At 24.3% G+C, this 17,536-nt stretch overlaps 1 protein-coding gene across 2 annotated transcripts in view; it reads right to left on the bottom strand.

Moving 5' to 3' along the window:
* LOC126899046 (bestrophin-4) overlaps positions 1 to 17,536 on the bottom strand; it is a 34,609-nt gene that overhangs the window by 14,321 nt on the left and 2,752 nt on the right. The window contains exons 2-5 of one of the 2 annotated variants that reach the window (XM_050673573.1): positions 8,031 to 8,141; positions 7,593 to 7,767; positions 6,166 to 6,295; positions 1,704 to 1,942 (exon numbers count right to left, since the gene is read on the bottom strand). In XM_050673573.1, the coding sequence (XP_050529530.1) occupies positions 1,704 to 1,942; positions 6,166 to 6,295; positions 7,593 to 7,767; positions 8,031 to 8,141 (655 nt within the window). Of the gene's footprint in view, positions 1 to 1,703; positions 1,943 to 4,730; positions 4,970 to 6,165; positions 6,296 to 7,592; positions 7,768 to 8,030; positions 8,142 to 17,536 lie in introns of both variants that reach the window. The other variant, XM_050673563.1, reaches the window with a different exon arrangement.

Below are 17,536 nucleotides of genomic sequence, written 5' to 3'. Positions count from 1 at the left end.
CACAATTTCTATCAAATAATGAAAAATAATTCTTCCATAAGAAAAATATGAAAAAAAAAAAATAATGAATTATTTAACTGAATAAAGTTTAATTCACTAATTAGTTTCTCGCCTTTTAATGAAATTTATTTACATAAATATAATACATATATTATTTATTATAAGTTTTAATAAGTTACTTCTCATTAATTAATAATTTATTTCTTATTTGTCATCTTAAATAAAACATTAATAAAAATTGTTAATATTTTATTTATTTAAGATGACAAATTGCTCTTATTTTTACTTACATACAACATAATGACTTAAAAAGAGACTAAAATAGAAAAATATTGTTGTTTTAAGCTAGTTTACAAATCACTTGAATGCCGTTTATGATTATACCGATGGTTTTGTAATTTGTAACAAAATTATAGCTATAGATATTATAGAGATTATGTTAAATAATTTGTTTAAATATTTTAAAATGGTATGTAATGCACTTATTTTTTTTTTTTACAGCTACATGTGTAAAATTAAGTTATATCTCTTATGAATAACATATTCATAACAAATATAGTAAGTAATATACCTACTATAGATTGCTTTATTGTATTTTAGGTCACTGTGACTTATGCATTTTAACATGTTTTAACGATTAAATGGTTATTTTACGACCAATTTTAAATTCATATCTCCAACACCTACGTAATTATTATTTTTAAGTTATCAATATGTGTCAATGACAATGTTGTAAAATGTAAATGAAGTTGCCAATAACCGAAATTTTATTATAACATTTCCTGAAAAGGTCTTTTTACACTCGTAAATGTAAATTTATTTATCTAGGCAAAAAGTACTTACATAATATTTAATTGAAATCTTTATTTATGTATTACAAATAAGCTATTTTCTATGTATTAACCTTCTTTTAAACATACGGTACTCTTATAGAATTTTTACTTTTATTTTTTCAGAATATTAAGTATAAATTAAAAAAAAATCTTTGATTTTGAGTTGATTTACAAAAGATATCAAATCAAGGGTTATTTTAATTTTTTTAAATATTACATTACTTCAATGATATATTAGAAAAGGAATTTAAGAGCCATAAAATAAACTGAACAAATTGTTTTTTATTTATATCTCTAGTAGATTACTGGGCTTCAATGAAGAAACTCGCGGGGAGGCTCAGGGATAAATCAGTAATGACGATGGAATGTTGTGTACTATATAATAATAAACTATGTTATTATGTACACTACTTATTATAAAAACTCTGACCAAATGTAATTTTTATTCGAAAATGTTCAGTTTTAAACAAATCGTTATCTAACTATCAATAAATCTAGTAAATATATAAATATAATTTTGTGAATTTAAAATTAACAAATAAATAATTATGTATACAGAAACCTTTAAATTTAGATTAACTTTATCCACAAGTTACATTATACAATTGAATAAATTACTCAACTTAAACAACTTAGTATAATATTACAAAATTATTTTATTTTCAATAGATATTATCGTTTTTACACCATGCGAGTACGTGGTCTTGTTATTTGAAAATTTTACGATCTATAAGTATAGTTAATACAAAGTATAGTAAGCTACGAAGGAGCATGCAAATAAATCTGATTATAAAACGTACACAACGTTTTACTACAACATTGTTTTTTGTGGAAACGCAATAACACACATGCCATTTGCGCTATACCGACCTGAGAGTAGAGTATTGGTATGTTGACACCATCGTAACCAATCAATGATCCCAGTCTGAACCTTATGTTGGACATCTCCAACAATATTGTTTGGACCATTTGATCGTTGGATATTAATTTTTCTCTTCTGGCCCTATTTATAATGTTGTTGGCCCATGTTAATGGTATCCAATAATTGGTCATCGGAGTCTTGGCCTCTATCGATTCTAAAATTTCTTTTTCACTTGTCATCATCAAACCTGTGTTGGTTATTTTTAAAATGTTATGTTTATTTCTGATGTCACAACTACAAATTATATTAGAATTCCAATTTTTAAATAAAAATCTATGTTGAATTTTTAAATACTGAAGTTATTTTTTATAGATTATGATTCAGAACATGCTGTCAAAGGATCCATAACGTTTGTTTTATGAATTATTAATAAAAACATTAAGAAATTACTGAAAATATCAATACACAAACTAAACAAAATAATTTTGTTTAGATTTATGTAATTATTGCATAAAACTCAAATGTCAATTTTTAAATAAATTTGAAAATAAGGTTAAATATATACAAAAAATCAATTAAAATTACTATTTTATTAAAGGAATAGACCGAAATATGTTAAATTTCTAAGGAAGTTATAAATTTTAAAGTATAGTTTATTTATACACCATTTTTAAGATTGAAATAATTAGGTTTTTATTGTACGATACATTTTATTCAGAGAAATCAATTATTAATGACCTAATATAAAATGTAGCTGTAGTAAATTAAGTAACAATTTGATGCTGTCAAATTGATTCGTTTTCTGAGGTTATCAAAAGGAGTAATCAATAAAATATCGGATCGCCTAGCAGTGTTTCAGTAATTTATCTTAGGGAGACAAAATTACACATTTTTGATATTACTAATAAAATATAAAACTGCATTTAATCACTTGATAGTTGACATTTGATTAGGTAATATGTTGTTTTGGACCAGTAGATATTACCGTACAGTTGTACGAGTGTAATTACTAAATGAGTTTATGATGAAGTGTATAAAAAAAACACTATATTGTTCAAGTCAATAGTGTAATAAAATATTTCACGTTATTAGCGAATGAATTTGTATTTTCTAATTTTTGTTCAAAATGACACGTATAAGCTTATAAAAGATATGCATATCTTGAAATTTCAAAATTTTACTTCCTAATTAACTTTTGCTTGTAAAATTTGGTGTTATATAAAAGTAAATATTAAAAAAATTAACGATTTAAATTATAATTGGATATAAAAAAATGGAGAGATTAGTAGAGATTTGAAATAAGTGTTAGCTTAACTAGCTCTCTTGGCGATAATATTTGCGCCAAGTTGCATATTAAAACTTTTTAATTAAATCAGATTTTTCAAGCAACAACAAAAAAATATGTGTTATTTTACGAATAAATAATTTGGTCTTCCTCAACATAACTTTCTAGAATCATGCGTAACCCATCTAAAAAGGAACACATTGAAAAAAATAGTATCAAATTTGAGTTCAGCGACGTCAATAACATGTTAATTAAATTTTGTTTACTTAAAAGTAGAAATTATGACTTATATTAATTTTGTCCTCCTAATATTATATTTCAGAATAATGTGCTTCGTATTCATATTACATTTATAATAATAAATGTAATTTAAATTTAACTTGGAGAAATTAATAAATATAAAATTATTAAACACACAAATATCATCAATTTATTGAACAAACGTATTTTGCAGTCATATTCTCTTTTTCATTTCAATTTAACAGTGCACTTTCTCTCTGCAATTAGATTACGTGTACAATTGCAATCACTAGTAAATTGTTGAGTACATATAATAATATACAAGCGTAACGTAATCAGGCGAATAATGATAAAATAGCTGTCTACATTTTAGAACAATTGAAGATAACATGATAATCATGATGACTATTGATGAAAACGATGAATAAGGAATTCTTTGACGTCGATTTTGTCTCATTGATCAAAACACTTCGACAATACCCAAATCGACTTAGAAGTATCTAGTGTGATTTTTTGGCGTTAAATTGTTTTGTCAAAATTTGTATTTTGTATACAAATTATATCATTCGCGTTTGCATGCCTGACACATCTTGTGCAGGTGAAATTCAACCACCATTCACCTCGGTAATGTTACTCGGGTTCGTCCATGTTGTAGCATACACGTTTAATAAATATTTATGTACAAAATAATTTGTTTAGTTGAAATATTTAATTATTTGTTATTGCAATAAAAATATTATCATCGTTATGCATACAACGTACAATTTATTTATATCAAATTTATTTATTGATACTACAGAACTGAATCATAATTTGTATCGTTATGTAAATATGCAAAATGTGAACTAATAAAAAAAAATGTTAGTCTCTTGTGACACTTAACACGCAGTTGCGTGGTTTTCAAAGTGTAGAGCTAAAGATCACAGTATGTGGTAAAAATAATGCCAAGGTATATTTTATATGAGTTAAGGCCAGAGACTTAAAGTTAATATTATACTGCAGTTCCATTGTCGAGCAACGAACACAAACGCTCAAGTCCTTCAAGCATACATTTTTGTATGTAGTTACGCTTATTATAAAGTACAAATAAAACTATAATAAAATAAAATTACAACTTACCAGTATTTTGGAGTTGATTGTTACATGCAATTTTAGTTAGTTATACACATGCACATGCAAAGCTAAAAGCGGTATTAGTTTGTAAAGTATATCCAATAAGAGCCGTATCATACCAAGAAATCAACACATCTACTTTTACGGTATTATTTTATTAACAAAAATTCAACCAACTAAGGCATTTAATGAGATGGTTAATTTTCTTGTGAAAAACATATTCCTATGGTACTTGCCAAATTTAAATGAAAACAAAATTTCATAAAAGATTGATTAATCAATATACAGTAGATTTAGTAGATTGGCAAGTTGCCGAGGAATAAATTTTTTTAATGAAAATGAAATAATGTAATGAAACATTCAAGTGTAGTCGGTAGGGTATTGGCAAATTGCTGACCTGTGTATAGACGAGTGGAACGCAGACAGTATCATAGCTGATTAGGGATCCAAGTCTACGTCTGATGTCAGACAACTCGACAAGAAGGGTTTGCACCACTTGGTCACTGGATATGAGTGATTCTTTGCGAGCTCGGTTTATGATGTTTGTTGCCCACACAAGCGGCATCCAGTATTTGGACATAGGACTCCTTTCATCCATCATTTCCACAATCTTTTTTTCGCTTTCCAGCATGATACCTGTGTCGGGCCTAAGTTTGTTATACGCTTAATCGCAACACTTCCTATGGATACCTTTGTTTACCCCCTCCATAATATTTTAAACGGTCAAGATATTGTACTCGTGGTAAAAAAAAGAGTATTACTACATGCAAATATTATTGTAAAGTGAAAATGTTTTAATAGAAACCTTTGATGAAAAAATAAAAAAATTATAACAAGTTTATTGAACTCTAAAATTTAATTTCTAGAAACTCAATGTTATCAAAATTTGACAAACAAAAAATTATTATAAAAAATAAATTAAAGAATATTACGCCGATAATTTTTTTTTGGCTTTATTTTATTATAAAGTAATAATTTAACAGATTGAACTCGATAAATTACCTACCAAAGTGACATACAGAATACACTAAAATTTAATTTTACTGAAAACTTCCAGAGATTGTATAGAAAAAAGGAAATTATTTATTTGTAGTGTATGTTTAAATGAGTAATCCAAATTAAATTATTTCATTGAAATGAAGTTGAAAATTATACTATCCGAATAGTATTGTACAGGTATTGTTGTCGAAAGTAATTCAATCGAATCAATTGTCAACCGAATTAATAGTTAACCTTTTACGTAAATGTACAGCTTAATTAAGTATTTCCTAAGCCACGCATGGGAAAACAGTAAACACAAATTTTCGATAACGACATAACGGATATGAGCTCGAAACTTTGATAAAAATCCAAACAGTAAATTATCGTAATATGGCCGGAACTATTCATTTGGGTTATGTTTGTGCCAATTACTATAGTTTTGAATACATAGTTTTCTTTATTTTTCGTCGTGAGTATTGGAAACTACATTTAACTGATTAAATTTCTGATTACAGGGTGATCTGATTTCGCTCGATTCTACGATTAATAAATACGTTGTCGCATTCTTTCAATAAATTGATAACAAACGAGTTTTTGAGTTACACCTATGTGAAAATATGAAAACCGGTCATTTCACGTCTCCCGGGTACTATATTACTACTTGATCAATGATTTAAAAGCACGATATCCGTCTGTGTTTTTATTAGGCTAGTTAAATGTATTGAAATTTTATTTCAAGCGTTCAAAAAGTTTTGAGTATGAATTCAAGAAAAATATTGATTGTTGATTGTAATAAAGTATTGTAAATAATAATAAAAAAAACAAAATATTTTTGTGTTTTCACTACTTACCGGCGTCAACAATGTGTTGTAACGTAGGAAATCGTTTTTTTACCCTGATGCTCACGTGTTTTAATGTAATTACATAAGCTAATACTGCATATCTCACTATATTTCGTCTCATTAGTCGTCCTCTTTCATCCTATAACAATAAAACAAAATAATTAATTTAATACATACATCTCATTCTTACAGAAATCTCGAGTTAAATTTATAATATTCTAATATTTATGAAATAATACTATGTTTGATGAAATTATGAAATTTTTTCATCTTATAGAAATACACTAAAAATTGAACCACACGATTTATAATGGACCAAGAAAAAGTGCTACATTGTTAACTACTTTATATCAATGAAGAATCATATTAAGTGTACAAGGATATAAATACAGCCTAAAATTTTAAAAGAAATTTTAATTATAATTTTTTTTAGCGTGTTAAAAAAATAATAATTGGAAAAATTTACCAAATGATAAATAAAAACCTCATTCTTTACCTCAATAAAAATAATTCGTATTTAAATAAAAAAATACCAATTTTGTTTCGTTAGAAATTACAAGAACTATGTTATTTGCCGTTACATTAATATTATACAAGAAGACGTGTGGCCTTCTTCGTGAAGCCAATAAGGATGTTTAACTATTAGTTGCTGGTCGCGTAGCTGACTAGTATTTATCAGAATTATACTTCCTAGTAAAGTTTCGATTTAGATTATTTTTATTTTAATACGTTTGTAATACGATGTATTAGTGATAATATAATTAATTATAAATGAATTTTTGAATTACATGACATGTCTAAAAAGGTTATGTGAAACTTTAATTATAAGGAATATTTAGCTTAAAAAGTAATTGAAAAATGAAACATTTCTAATATGCTAGTTCAAAAATAAATGAAACCTACGCTAGTGACTTTTATTATTTAATACTTATGAAATATTAATTTTATGATTTAAATTAATATATTTTTGTTATAAACTATTTAATTAACTATGAATTTGAATATTAACTCTGGCGCAAAGTTTAGAACGTTTCCAGACACGTATAAAGAAAACTAAAGGTATTGTTCTATCCATAAACATAGGAGTTGTAATGTAAAATATATCTATAAGAAACAAACAATTGAAGGTGGGTATACTGTCTTTGCTTTCAAAGAACGCTCTTGTTTAATGATCAGGTTTAAATTAACTACTTACATTTCGAAAAGTAGCTATTCACTGGCGTAATCATAGGAGGGATATGAGTGTCATATACTCATGACAAAAATAATTATATGGCAAAGATGCAATTTCAATTTTTTTTTTTTTTTTTTTGAGGAAAAGTAAAAATTTTTTTTATGTAAATCTCCTCAAGACTACATTCTAATTATGCCACTATAGCTATTATACTAGTTATTATTATTATTTTTTAATTTATAAACACAATCGATTTACTCACTGTAGTTCCTGGAATAGCAGCACTAACAAACAGGGCTAACGTATCTGGCCAAGGAAGTAATCTGTATTGCTCCCACCATCGTTTTACTACTAAGCCTACGTAAAAGCTCATAGCAAATGTCAAAGGAACACTTGCTGAATGACCTGCTAAATAGCTGCGAACTTTGATAAATAATCTGTTTTCAAAAAATATATATGTTATGATTGATTGTAAAAATATTCCTATATTTACATAATGTTTTACATGATGCTATTTAATATGTGAAATTTCATTTAAACTATAAGTAATATAGAATTAGATAATAAACAATTTTTAAACGGAGTGTGAAATAAAAACATAAGATGATGTGTTTTTTAAACAGTTAACCTTGGAAAAGAGGCCATTAAACTTTAAATTATTTAAGTTTACTTTTTACAAAATAAAATTGTTGCAACGTACTTTTGTTGAGTTTCCGTGAATGCAAACCTGTAAGCCAGATTTATGGCAAAGTATACCATTAAATAAGCAGCTAACTCTCTCCATACTAACTTGTACACACTCCCGCGCCATCTGAAAATACAATTTTTTAAAGCTATTATCTGAATTTACTATCCAATAATTGATAATTATCAATATACATAAACAAAAGGATTACCACCAAAATAAAAAAACTATTGAAAGCTTTCAACTAATTTTGAGTTTTATATTATTTTTGTAGATAAATATTTTAATTTTGAAAAATTATTATTTAAAAAGGAAATAACATTATTAATAAAACTATAATATATACATATATATTGTGCTTTGGTGTTATTTAATAGAAGGCCGTCATTTCATTTTCTTTTACGAACATTTAAACAACTTTTAAATCATTAGATACTAAATATTTTAGAATTAGTACTAGGTTACAAAAAATTCGTTGACTTTTTTTTGCAAATAATTAAGACTGATAGGAATAATTTCCGTGTATCACTGAATCAAGACAGATAATTTCTCATTCTATCGTATACTAAATGCCTTTGATTTAATTCTAATGGTTGCGTGATTTTATTTTAATTCCCTACCCAGGCAAGTGTGTATATTCTATAGAAACTAAAATCATGAATTTTGATTCGGTAATGAATACCAATGCTGTAAATCATCATTACATTAATATAGTTAGGGAAATTCATAGAGTATAACTTTAAGCTATTTGTGTAAAATATAATGTCGATTAAGTAACTCCATTTGACTCTACCTATGTTTGACACGCCTTATATAATAATGAGATACAATAAGTATAGATATTTAGACTATTTGTATTAACTATTTTAACTTTCTTCAGAAAGTATCGCATAACATAGGAAACAACGGTTTAAAATGCAAGGTCTTATGACTCATATGATAAACAACATCATATATTTCATTACAGGATTTGAACTATATTATTTTTGACGGGAGTCAAGTTTTCACACTAACCGGATTTAACATTTAAATTTAAATACTGATCGTAATACACTAGCAATTTTAATACTTATTATTGTTACTATGATAGTCGAATACTATGAATGGAGCTACCCGTTCATTCTATTCATATCATTATCAAATACTTCAATATTTTAAATTATTGTTCCTACTTTATAGACTATAAAAACTCAAATAAAGAAATTCATAAACAGAAAGCAATAAAATTTTAATTTATTATGTTTGCACCCGCTATTTTATTTTTTTGCGACCATTCCTAGCTAAGTATAACAATATGATATATATGAAACACACAATAAATAAGTTTTTTAATAATAAATTACCTCAAGAAATAATATCCATTTTTTTTAAATTACTTAAGATGATTTGAATTAAGGATATTATAATCGTGATACAATCGTATTCTATAAAGAATGTTCATCTGAAAATACTGTATTGATGTTATTTAAAAAATATTAAATTAATAATAATTTATACTTCATAATCATTATTGGACAATCCATAAATATTTTAATGTTATTACTCAAAGTTTCTTTAATATTTTAATAATCTATTTGTAATATCATTGCATTCAAGATACATATTTTGAAAACATTTTTATGAATTTTATAAAACAGATAATAAAAGAATATTTAAATTAAAATAATTTATTTTTTATAATCTATGTTGGACAGAGTTGCCAATCAAAAAAATATATAAATCTTACAATAATTCTACAATTATTGTATAATTCGTTAAATATATCGTACATATTTTATCTCTTTTGTGATAAGAAATTACACATGATATATTTAGACAATAGTTAGCTATTGTGATAAACGTGCTGATTATAATAGATTNTTAGCTATATTGATAAACGTGCTGATTATAATAGATATTTATTTATTAATACATCTATTCATTTATTTGTTATAGCAAATCTTAGTTATCTATGATTACAGGTTACTCATTAAAAGAATTATATCTCCCAATTTTTTTATCGTCCCCAAAAAATGAAGGGCGAAGTACTCCAAATAAATTATATAGCATTGTACTTTAGCTTTTATACGTAATTGTACAGTAATTAATAATCTAGTGAATCTAATACTAACGAAAAATAATACTACCTTAAACTGTCAAACTAAACGTGATTTCTTAAAAACTTAAATTAGATAAATAATCTATGAATTACCAGTTTTGAACGCTGATAGCTAACGAGAACCTATGAGGTTTTAGGGGTTGTATTAGCAAATTAGAGAATTATCGTATTTTATCGTACGATACTGAATTGTTATCGTACAGATGCTTTAAAATATCGTATGTATACGATAGTTATCGTAAAAATAGCTACACTGATGTTACATAGTCTAAGAGTAATATGGTTTTATTATTTTTAGTTGATTGTATCCTAATTCTGTCAACTCAAAAGCATATTTGAGGAAAATAGGGGTTTTAATTCTCGTATGAAAATAATTACGTGTTAAAAATATATATTATTTCGATAATAAACATTTTTCTTAGATAAACCAACCTAGAATAAGGTTTTACAACCCCCTTGAATTAAAATAAAATTCTTATATATAACCTTCTATAAAATTATCCTGGGCATGATATTACATCTAATATATGTGTGTATGGAAAATAAAAGAATACCCTTTAATTACCCGTCAATAGACGAATTGATTTTAAATATTTTGTTGTTATCAAAACAAGTTATTAATTTTATTTAAAATAATTGTTTAAGTTATTTGACTTTTTTATTATTTAGTAAGAGATTTAAAAGAGTATATAGACATTAATTATAAATACAAATAAACATATACTTATAGAATATGTAGTCACACTGTGTAGTAAAACCTGAATCAATTGATTACAATTTTATTAAAAAAAAATAATCGTGTAAACTTCTTTTAGTTCAAATTTTGTAAAAGAAGTGTATATTTCAGTGATTGTCCTTTAGTAATATATATTTACTACTATTTAAAAGAAAACTTAAAATACAATAGATAAATTATTAATTTCAATGATAAATATCATGTAATATGAATATTGTTATATATGCCGATAATTATCATTGTAGAAATTGACACCATACTAACATCTGAAAAATATGTAAAATACATAATGTGGTAAATATTTTTACTAATTACGTAAATAATTAATTTTAAAAAGATAAAATAGGTTATTTACTTCTTGTATAAAATTATTAATAATATTGATTGTATAATAATAAATTGCATCATATTATTAAAATTATACAAATTTATATTTTAATAATCAAGAAAAAAACTTTTAATTTAGAGTATTTAGTTGAAATGAGTGGTGGTTACCATCTAAGTTGAAATAAAAAAAAATAAAAAATGTATAAAAATATTTTCTTTCAATATGACAATTAAACATTAAATATTATAAGTAAGATCATAAAATTTTGAAATCCATTAAAAAAAATTCTTAATATTTTAAATAATAAGATACTTAAAATAATTAATATTTTAAAAGTTAAAACATATTTTAAATTAAACATTTTTAATACAATTATAGAATCCAAAAATAAATATTATGTCATTTGGTCACTTATGCCTATTGCAAATGATGTACAAGATAAACAAAAATTGCTCTAAACAACTGCTACAACTACTACCTAATCCAACCAAGAGTTTTAAAATGATTATAATATATTTCCAATATCAGATGATGAATAATTAGATAATTTAAAACACATCTTATCTAACAATGCCTTATATGATTGAGTTGTAATTTTTATTCAAAATTATATCTATATATTCATATTTAATATTTTTATTATATATTTATTAATTTTGTATAGAACCCACCTCTTGGTTTTATACATATATATATACATCGAAATAGAATAAAATATGGTATTTTTAATATTAGATTACGCTAAAACTATATTTTTTATTATATGTTTCTATAAATAAAAATTTTTTTCAACATAGCCAATTTTTAGAATTCTCAAAAAATCTTTAAAAAGCTGATAATAATTTTAGGACAAGTATTTATTTTAATACATAGAATGGGTATGTATTGCAGACAAAATGTGAATTATAAATATACACCAGTATGTACTGTACGAATTCTCACTTGATACTCATTCTATGTATTAAAACGCTTGTAACTAATAAGTGCTTATCCTTATTTTTATTTATTGATCCATTGAAAATTTTTGTAATAAAAACTGTTACAGAAAAATTATAATTGTATCAAAAGTAATTGGATTTTAATTGGTTTTTAGAGTAGCATATAACTAATAAATATGCTATATTGTACATTTACACTAGTTTTAAGAACAATAAATGTTTATTTAACAAAACGATTTCACGTTCTTTACTTCTTTTTAAGTTATATTTTATAAGTATTATAAATATTTTATTTATTTATTTTAGAAGTTGTTGGTCTTTCATCTTTCAATGCTACTTTTTTAAAAGATGTTGAAATTGTAGCTATTATTTGGTTATTAAAAGCAAATAAAAGGTTAAAAACTCCTGCAACTGCATTTAACATCTAAAACCCAATTGATTCTATTTTATGTATATGGCAAAGTTGGGCACATGTATATTTTACAGTGTATTTTAATGTTATCAATAATTTTAATACAATTATAAATGAGTTTTTTAATTATTTTTAAATTTGTTGAGGATTAAAATAATCTAAATAAAATTTGTTAATTTTATTTTATATTTTATTATTCTACCTATATTATTTAAAAAGTATGTAACGAATATTCATATCAATTTTATATGAATATTCCATCAATATATTATTTTACGACTCTTTATTTTGAATATTATTATAACATTCTATAATTAATTATCATTTTAATGATTAAATTATCACTTAATGAATATGTATTTGAAACTATTAATAACATATTGAATATTTATAGAATGAGTATAAGCGAATCGTTTAGCTATTTTTGGACATTTTTAGAAATAGAAGCAAAATAGAAGCAGAATTGAAACAAAGAAGTTTCACTTCAAAATATTATATAATTTTTTATACCATGCTCCATAGAATATTTTTTTTGTATACTAAAAATGCTTTTCAAAATTATTTTATTGTTTTATAAAAAAAATAGAAAAATACGGCTGAATGGTAGAAGTAAGTGGATATCCTCTCAACTAGCAAAATTTATATAGTTCTATATTTTTTCAATTGACTAGGGTTGCATGAAGAAAAGTTGCCGTTTCAAAATATTTAGTTTATAATAATAATTTTTTTATTATAGCGTTATTTTGAACATAAGGAGTGGCCAAAATTTCAAAAACGATACTAAAAGTTTGTAACCACGTGATCAATAGTGTACATTACATTAAAAATATTTAAATAAATTCACTAACGCTTTATAATATTTCTTAATTTAATAGAATTGAAAACATTATTTTTATCATTTAAAAAAAATGCTATTTACATGTTGTATCACTTAAAACTTAAAAATTCTACACTATTAGTGTATTGTACTATTTTAATATTTTGAACTATTTATAATGAAGACTATTGGATCTTTCGTGAGCTTAACTTTTATTAAAATTTTAGCATCGTTGCGAATTTGAAAAGCAATTGATTTTACTTTGCCATGTAATTTTTATGACGCTTACACAATTATTCCGCTCTTACTGAATTGATTTGCTCAACAGTTAGTCAAAAGATCAAAGAATGTGTCGAGTTAAAGCAATCAGTGCAATCATTTAAAAAAGTTGTTATATTTTTAGTTTTCACTTTATATTCTAATAATTTTTTTGAAAATTGGATGAATTATTGCAAAGTTTTCATTGGTAATACTTCAAACATTTGCCTTGCTAACGGCCTACTTTTTTTGAAATGCAATTGTTAACCAAGGTATTGGATAGATTTAAATCATATCAATTTTTTTTTTCAATTTTTGATAATGTCCCAAAATATTTGACTTCTTTAAACTTGCATTAAATTATAGCTTATACAATGTACTCAATATGAAAAAAGAAAAACTATCCGAAATATCAATTATTAGGAATTATCAGACATTAAAGAGAAAAGTCATAAAATTTTCGATAAAAATGGCTAATTATTAATTTTTTTTTTCGAAAGAAAGTATTTTAAATTATTTATAATTAAAGCGTATTTAATGTGATATATGATTAATATAAGAAAAATGTTACGGGGTCTTGTCATCTATGAGTAATTGTCCTCTTAGATTAAAAATTTATCATAATCATAATTCACATTTTCTACATTAAAAATAACAATTTCATTATTGTTATTAGTAGAGTAATTTTGAAATTAATCCGAGTAAAAATCATAAGAGAAATATCTAAGTATAATAAGTATAATTTTAAAGAGGGAACATAACTGATGATCACTTGTGTAATAAAGCAAATATTTTAGAAACCCTTTCATTCTAAACCTAATTTTTTCAATGATCATAATAAAACGACAATTTTTTTTATAGTTCTAACAATTAAAATAACATCAAATATTTTGAAAATTCTTAAATTTCAGTAAGGGACATTTTCAATTTTTTTTTTTAATATAACTTCTTAATTCTTACTAATAATTTTTATAAATTTTTTTCTTTGAAAGATCAATAAAATGTTATTCAACCGTATTTAATACTAATTAATTTGTATAACCCAAATAAAAAAGTACATAGTTGATTTTAGTCACATGAACAATAAGTAGTTCATGCTTTGTATTACAAATAGGAAAATGACAGGTGCTTATAAACAGGGCTTTAAATTATATGCATGCATTTATTAATTTTGTTTGAGCTACTATAAAGGGCTCTTGTTTGTGCAACTTTATTGTAGAATTTCATAATAACGTAGAAATATTTTTCGGTTTATTGGAGGAATAACCCTCTTAAACGCCTCAAAACTATAATACTGGAAAAAAGTTTTACTAAGTTTCAAATAAATTAATAACAGTTTGTTCTGTATTTGAATTAGCATAATGATTAAATGCATTTAATTCACAAAATATAGTATATAAAATACGATAAGTTAAACTTCCGTGTTATGAATATGTTGATTTGTATTTTTATTTTAAAGATATTGATCCAATCAAAATTTGAGTTAGTTAAAAAATGATAGTTCGAATAACCATACTTTAAATTATACTCACAAAAAACACGTGGAGTATTGACCTCGGTATTATCATTATACATGGTCATAATATGCATTTTACAAAGGATAACCGCATTTATACTAAAAACCGGTCATATTCTACTATGCAACCGGTCTATACACGATAGGACACCGCCCTATAGTGATTTTATTTAATCAAAACTACACATCGAGATTTTCAAATTTAAAAATAGGAAAATTAAATTAAATAAATAAAAAATATAGTCTTTTTTTTATTAAGAATAAAAAAAACATTACCACAGACTAAAGCAATGCACAACAGTTAAGTATTTAGTTCATTTTCTTTAAATTAAGATCATGAAAATATGTAAATTACCCAAAAGTCATAATTATATTTCAATAATATCGCAAAAAGAAAATGGAAGTTGGATAGTATTTAAAAATATTTACAAATTAAATTTATAGTATCATTTCGTCACCATTATATGTTGTTTATACTGACAAAAAATTCTTAAACAGCTATTTACACAATTTATATTAATTTTATCAATTTACTAACGATTTCCAGGATCAATAAAATTGTTTGTATTCTAAATTATTATTTATAACCAAAACAATTTATTGTAACCAGTTTAAACATATTGTTATCTCAATGGCAAAACCTCGTAATTACACATTTTTCAATTTTTGAGAAATACATACCTACAATATTGACATTTATTTTCAAAATGTTCGGAATAAAAATTCTATGTAATTTATAGAGATAACTGAGTTATATAAAATCTATATTATTATGAACTATACAAATCAGGAGCAAATCGTTCAAATTTATATTCAAGGCCTCACGGTACTGAAATTATAAAATTATTAAATAATAGTAAGTTATAATATGTATAAGTTGTAATTTTATTGACTAGGACTCCACAAAAGCTTGCGCCGTTACTAATACAAATATTGTATTTCTTTTCTTATTAAGAAAAAAAAATTTTATTAGTACACATTACAATAAAAGTTGATAATAATTATAGGACACATTTTTTTTAAGTACAAAATATTAATATAAATAATTAGAATTTTTTCTGTGAAAAATTATGAACATTTAATTTTATTTTAATAATACAACTGCACATTCATTACAAAAACGATGATTTTAGTTAACAGAAAAAACTTTTATAACGAAATTTAGACTCATCATCATGATCACAATCATCAAATCTATATGAATACTTTGCAACTTCGAGCATTTGACTGAATGGTTCATTAAAACCATATGATTCCACTTTAGTGAATGACTCGTGAACTGTAATTTTCGATATGGTAAAAATGATGCTGTCAGCTAATCAGTTCAAGAATTTCGAACATATAGGCAGATATATTTGTAAATCAATCATAAATAATGAAAATGTAGAGTGAGAAATCAATTTTTTTTATTGTTAATAAATATTAAATGTAATAATAATAAAATATGCCCACAGATTTAACTTGTTTTTTAACAGACAGAAAAGACTCAAACAAGCGTAGTAAATATAATACTTATTTAATCAATCAAAAGGCTGTGATCTACAGAGTCAAAATCCTTCCACGAATCAGTATAAATGACATCAACCCCACCTTTTTACACTATCTCTAGTAAATTAGAAAATATACTAAGAAGTTGTTAGTCAATAGTTATACTAACAAATAGATATGACAATGTCAACTCTAAAAGTTTCTTAAATAGTTTCGAAATTGCACAAACTTAGTGATGAAACGATAATTTATCTCAAAACTACGACTATACTTGATTTAAAAACCAGAGTACAAAACTATTTTTCCTTAAAAAACGAAAAATATTAAAAGAAAGAGATAAATTAGATAATAAATAGACTGAGCTAAAGCATAAAGACATTCAGATTAAATTAAAGGAGCCGAATTAGCTATCAATACCTTAGCTGTTTTAAGTACCTTTAAAAATCTCAGCATGTGATACAAATTCGAAAGATGCATACATCATAGACTAATTATCAATTTGAGTTGCTCGATTGAGCTCTGATAATACTCGTCATAATTTGAAGAAAAATACTAGGAAATAGCTTCATAAAAAATCATCTAAAATAAGTCCCTAACATTTTTGTTTTTGGTTTTACTCTTCTCCTAAATTTAAAAATTCTTGAACGCCACTCCTTTAAAGATATTGTGTGAGTCATGTAAATAATCAACCTGGATCTTAAAAATCTAAATTATGTTATTAAAATGCTTAAAAGACCATGGCGTAACAACATAAACAGAGAAAAACAAATATTCGTATTAAATTTTATAAAAATAGTATTTATCTCTTGTGTTCGTAAAAAGTATTTAGAATTTTTATTTTATTTAAGATAAAAATTTCCTAAATTAATGTTTTTAATAAAAATTATGATTTAACGTAAACATTATTATTTAACATTATTGTTACTAATT

This window comes from Daktulosphaira vitifoliae, unplaced genomic scaffold (genome assembly GCF_025091365.1).
Source record: "Daktulosphaira vitifoliae isolate Bord-2020 unplaced genomic scaffold, ASM2509136v1 Scaffold_1, whole genome shotgun sequence".
NCBI lineage: Eukaryota > Metazoa > Arthropoda > Insecta > Hemiptera > Phylloxeridae > Daktulosphaira > Daktulosphaira vitifoliae.
The sequence above is the reverse complement of the archived record's forward strand: the minus strand, read 5'-3'. Positions and strand labels throughout refer to the sequence as shown.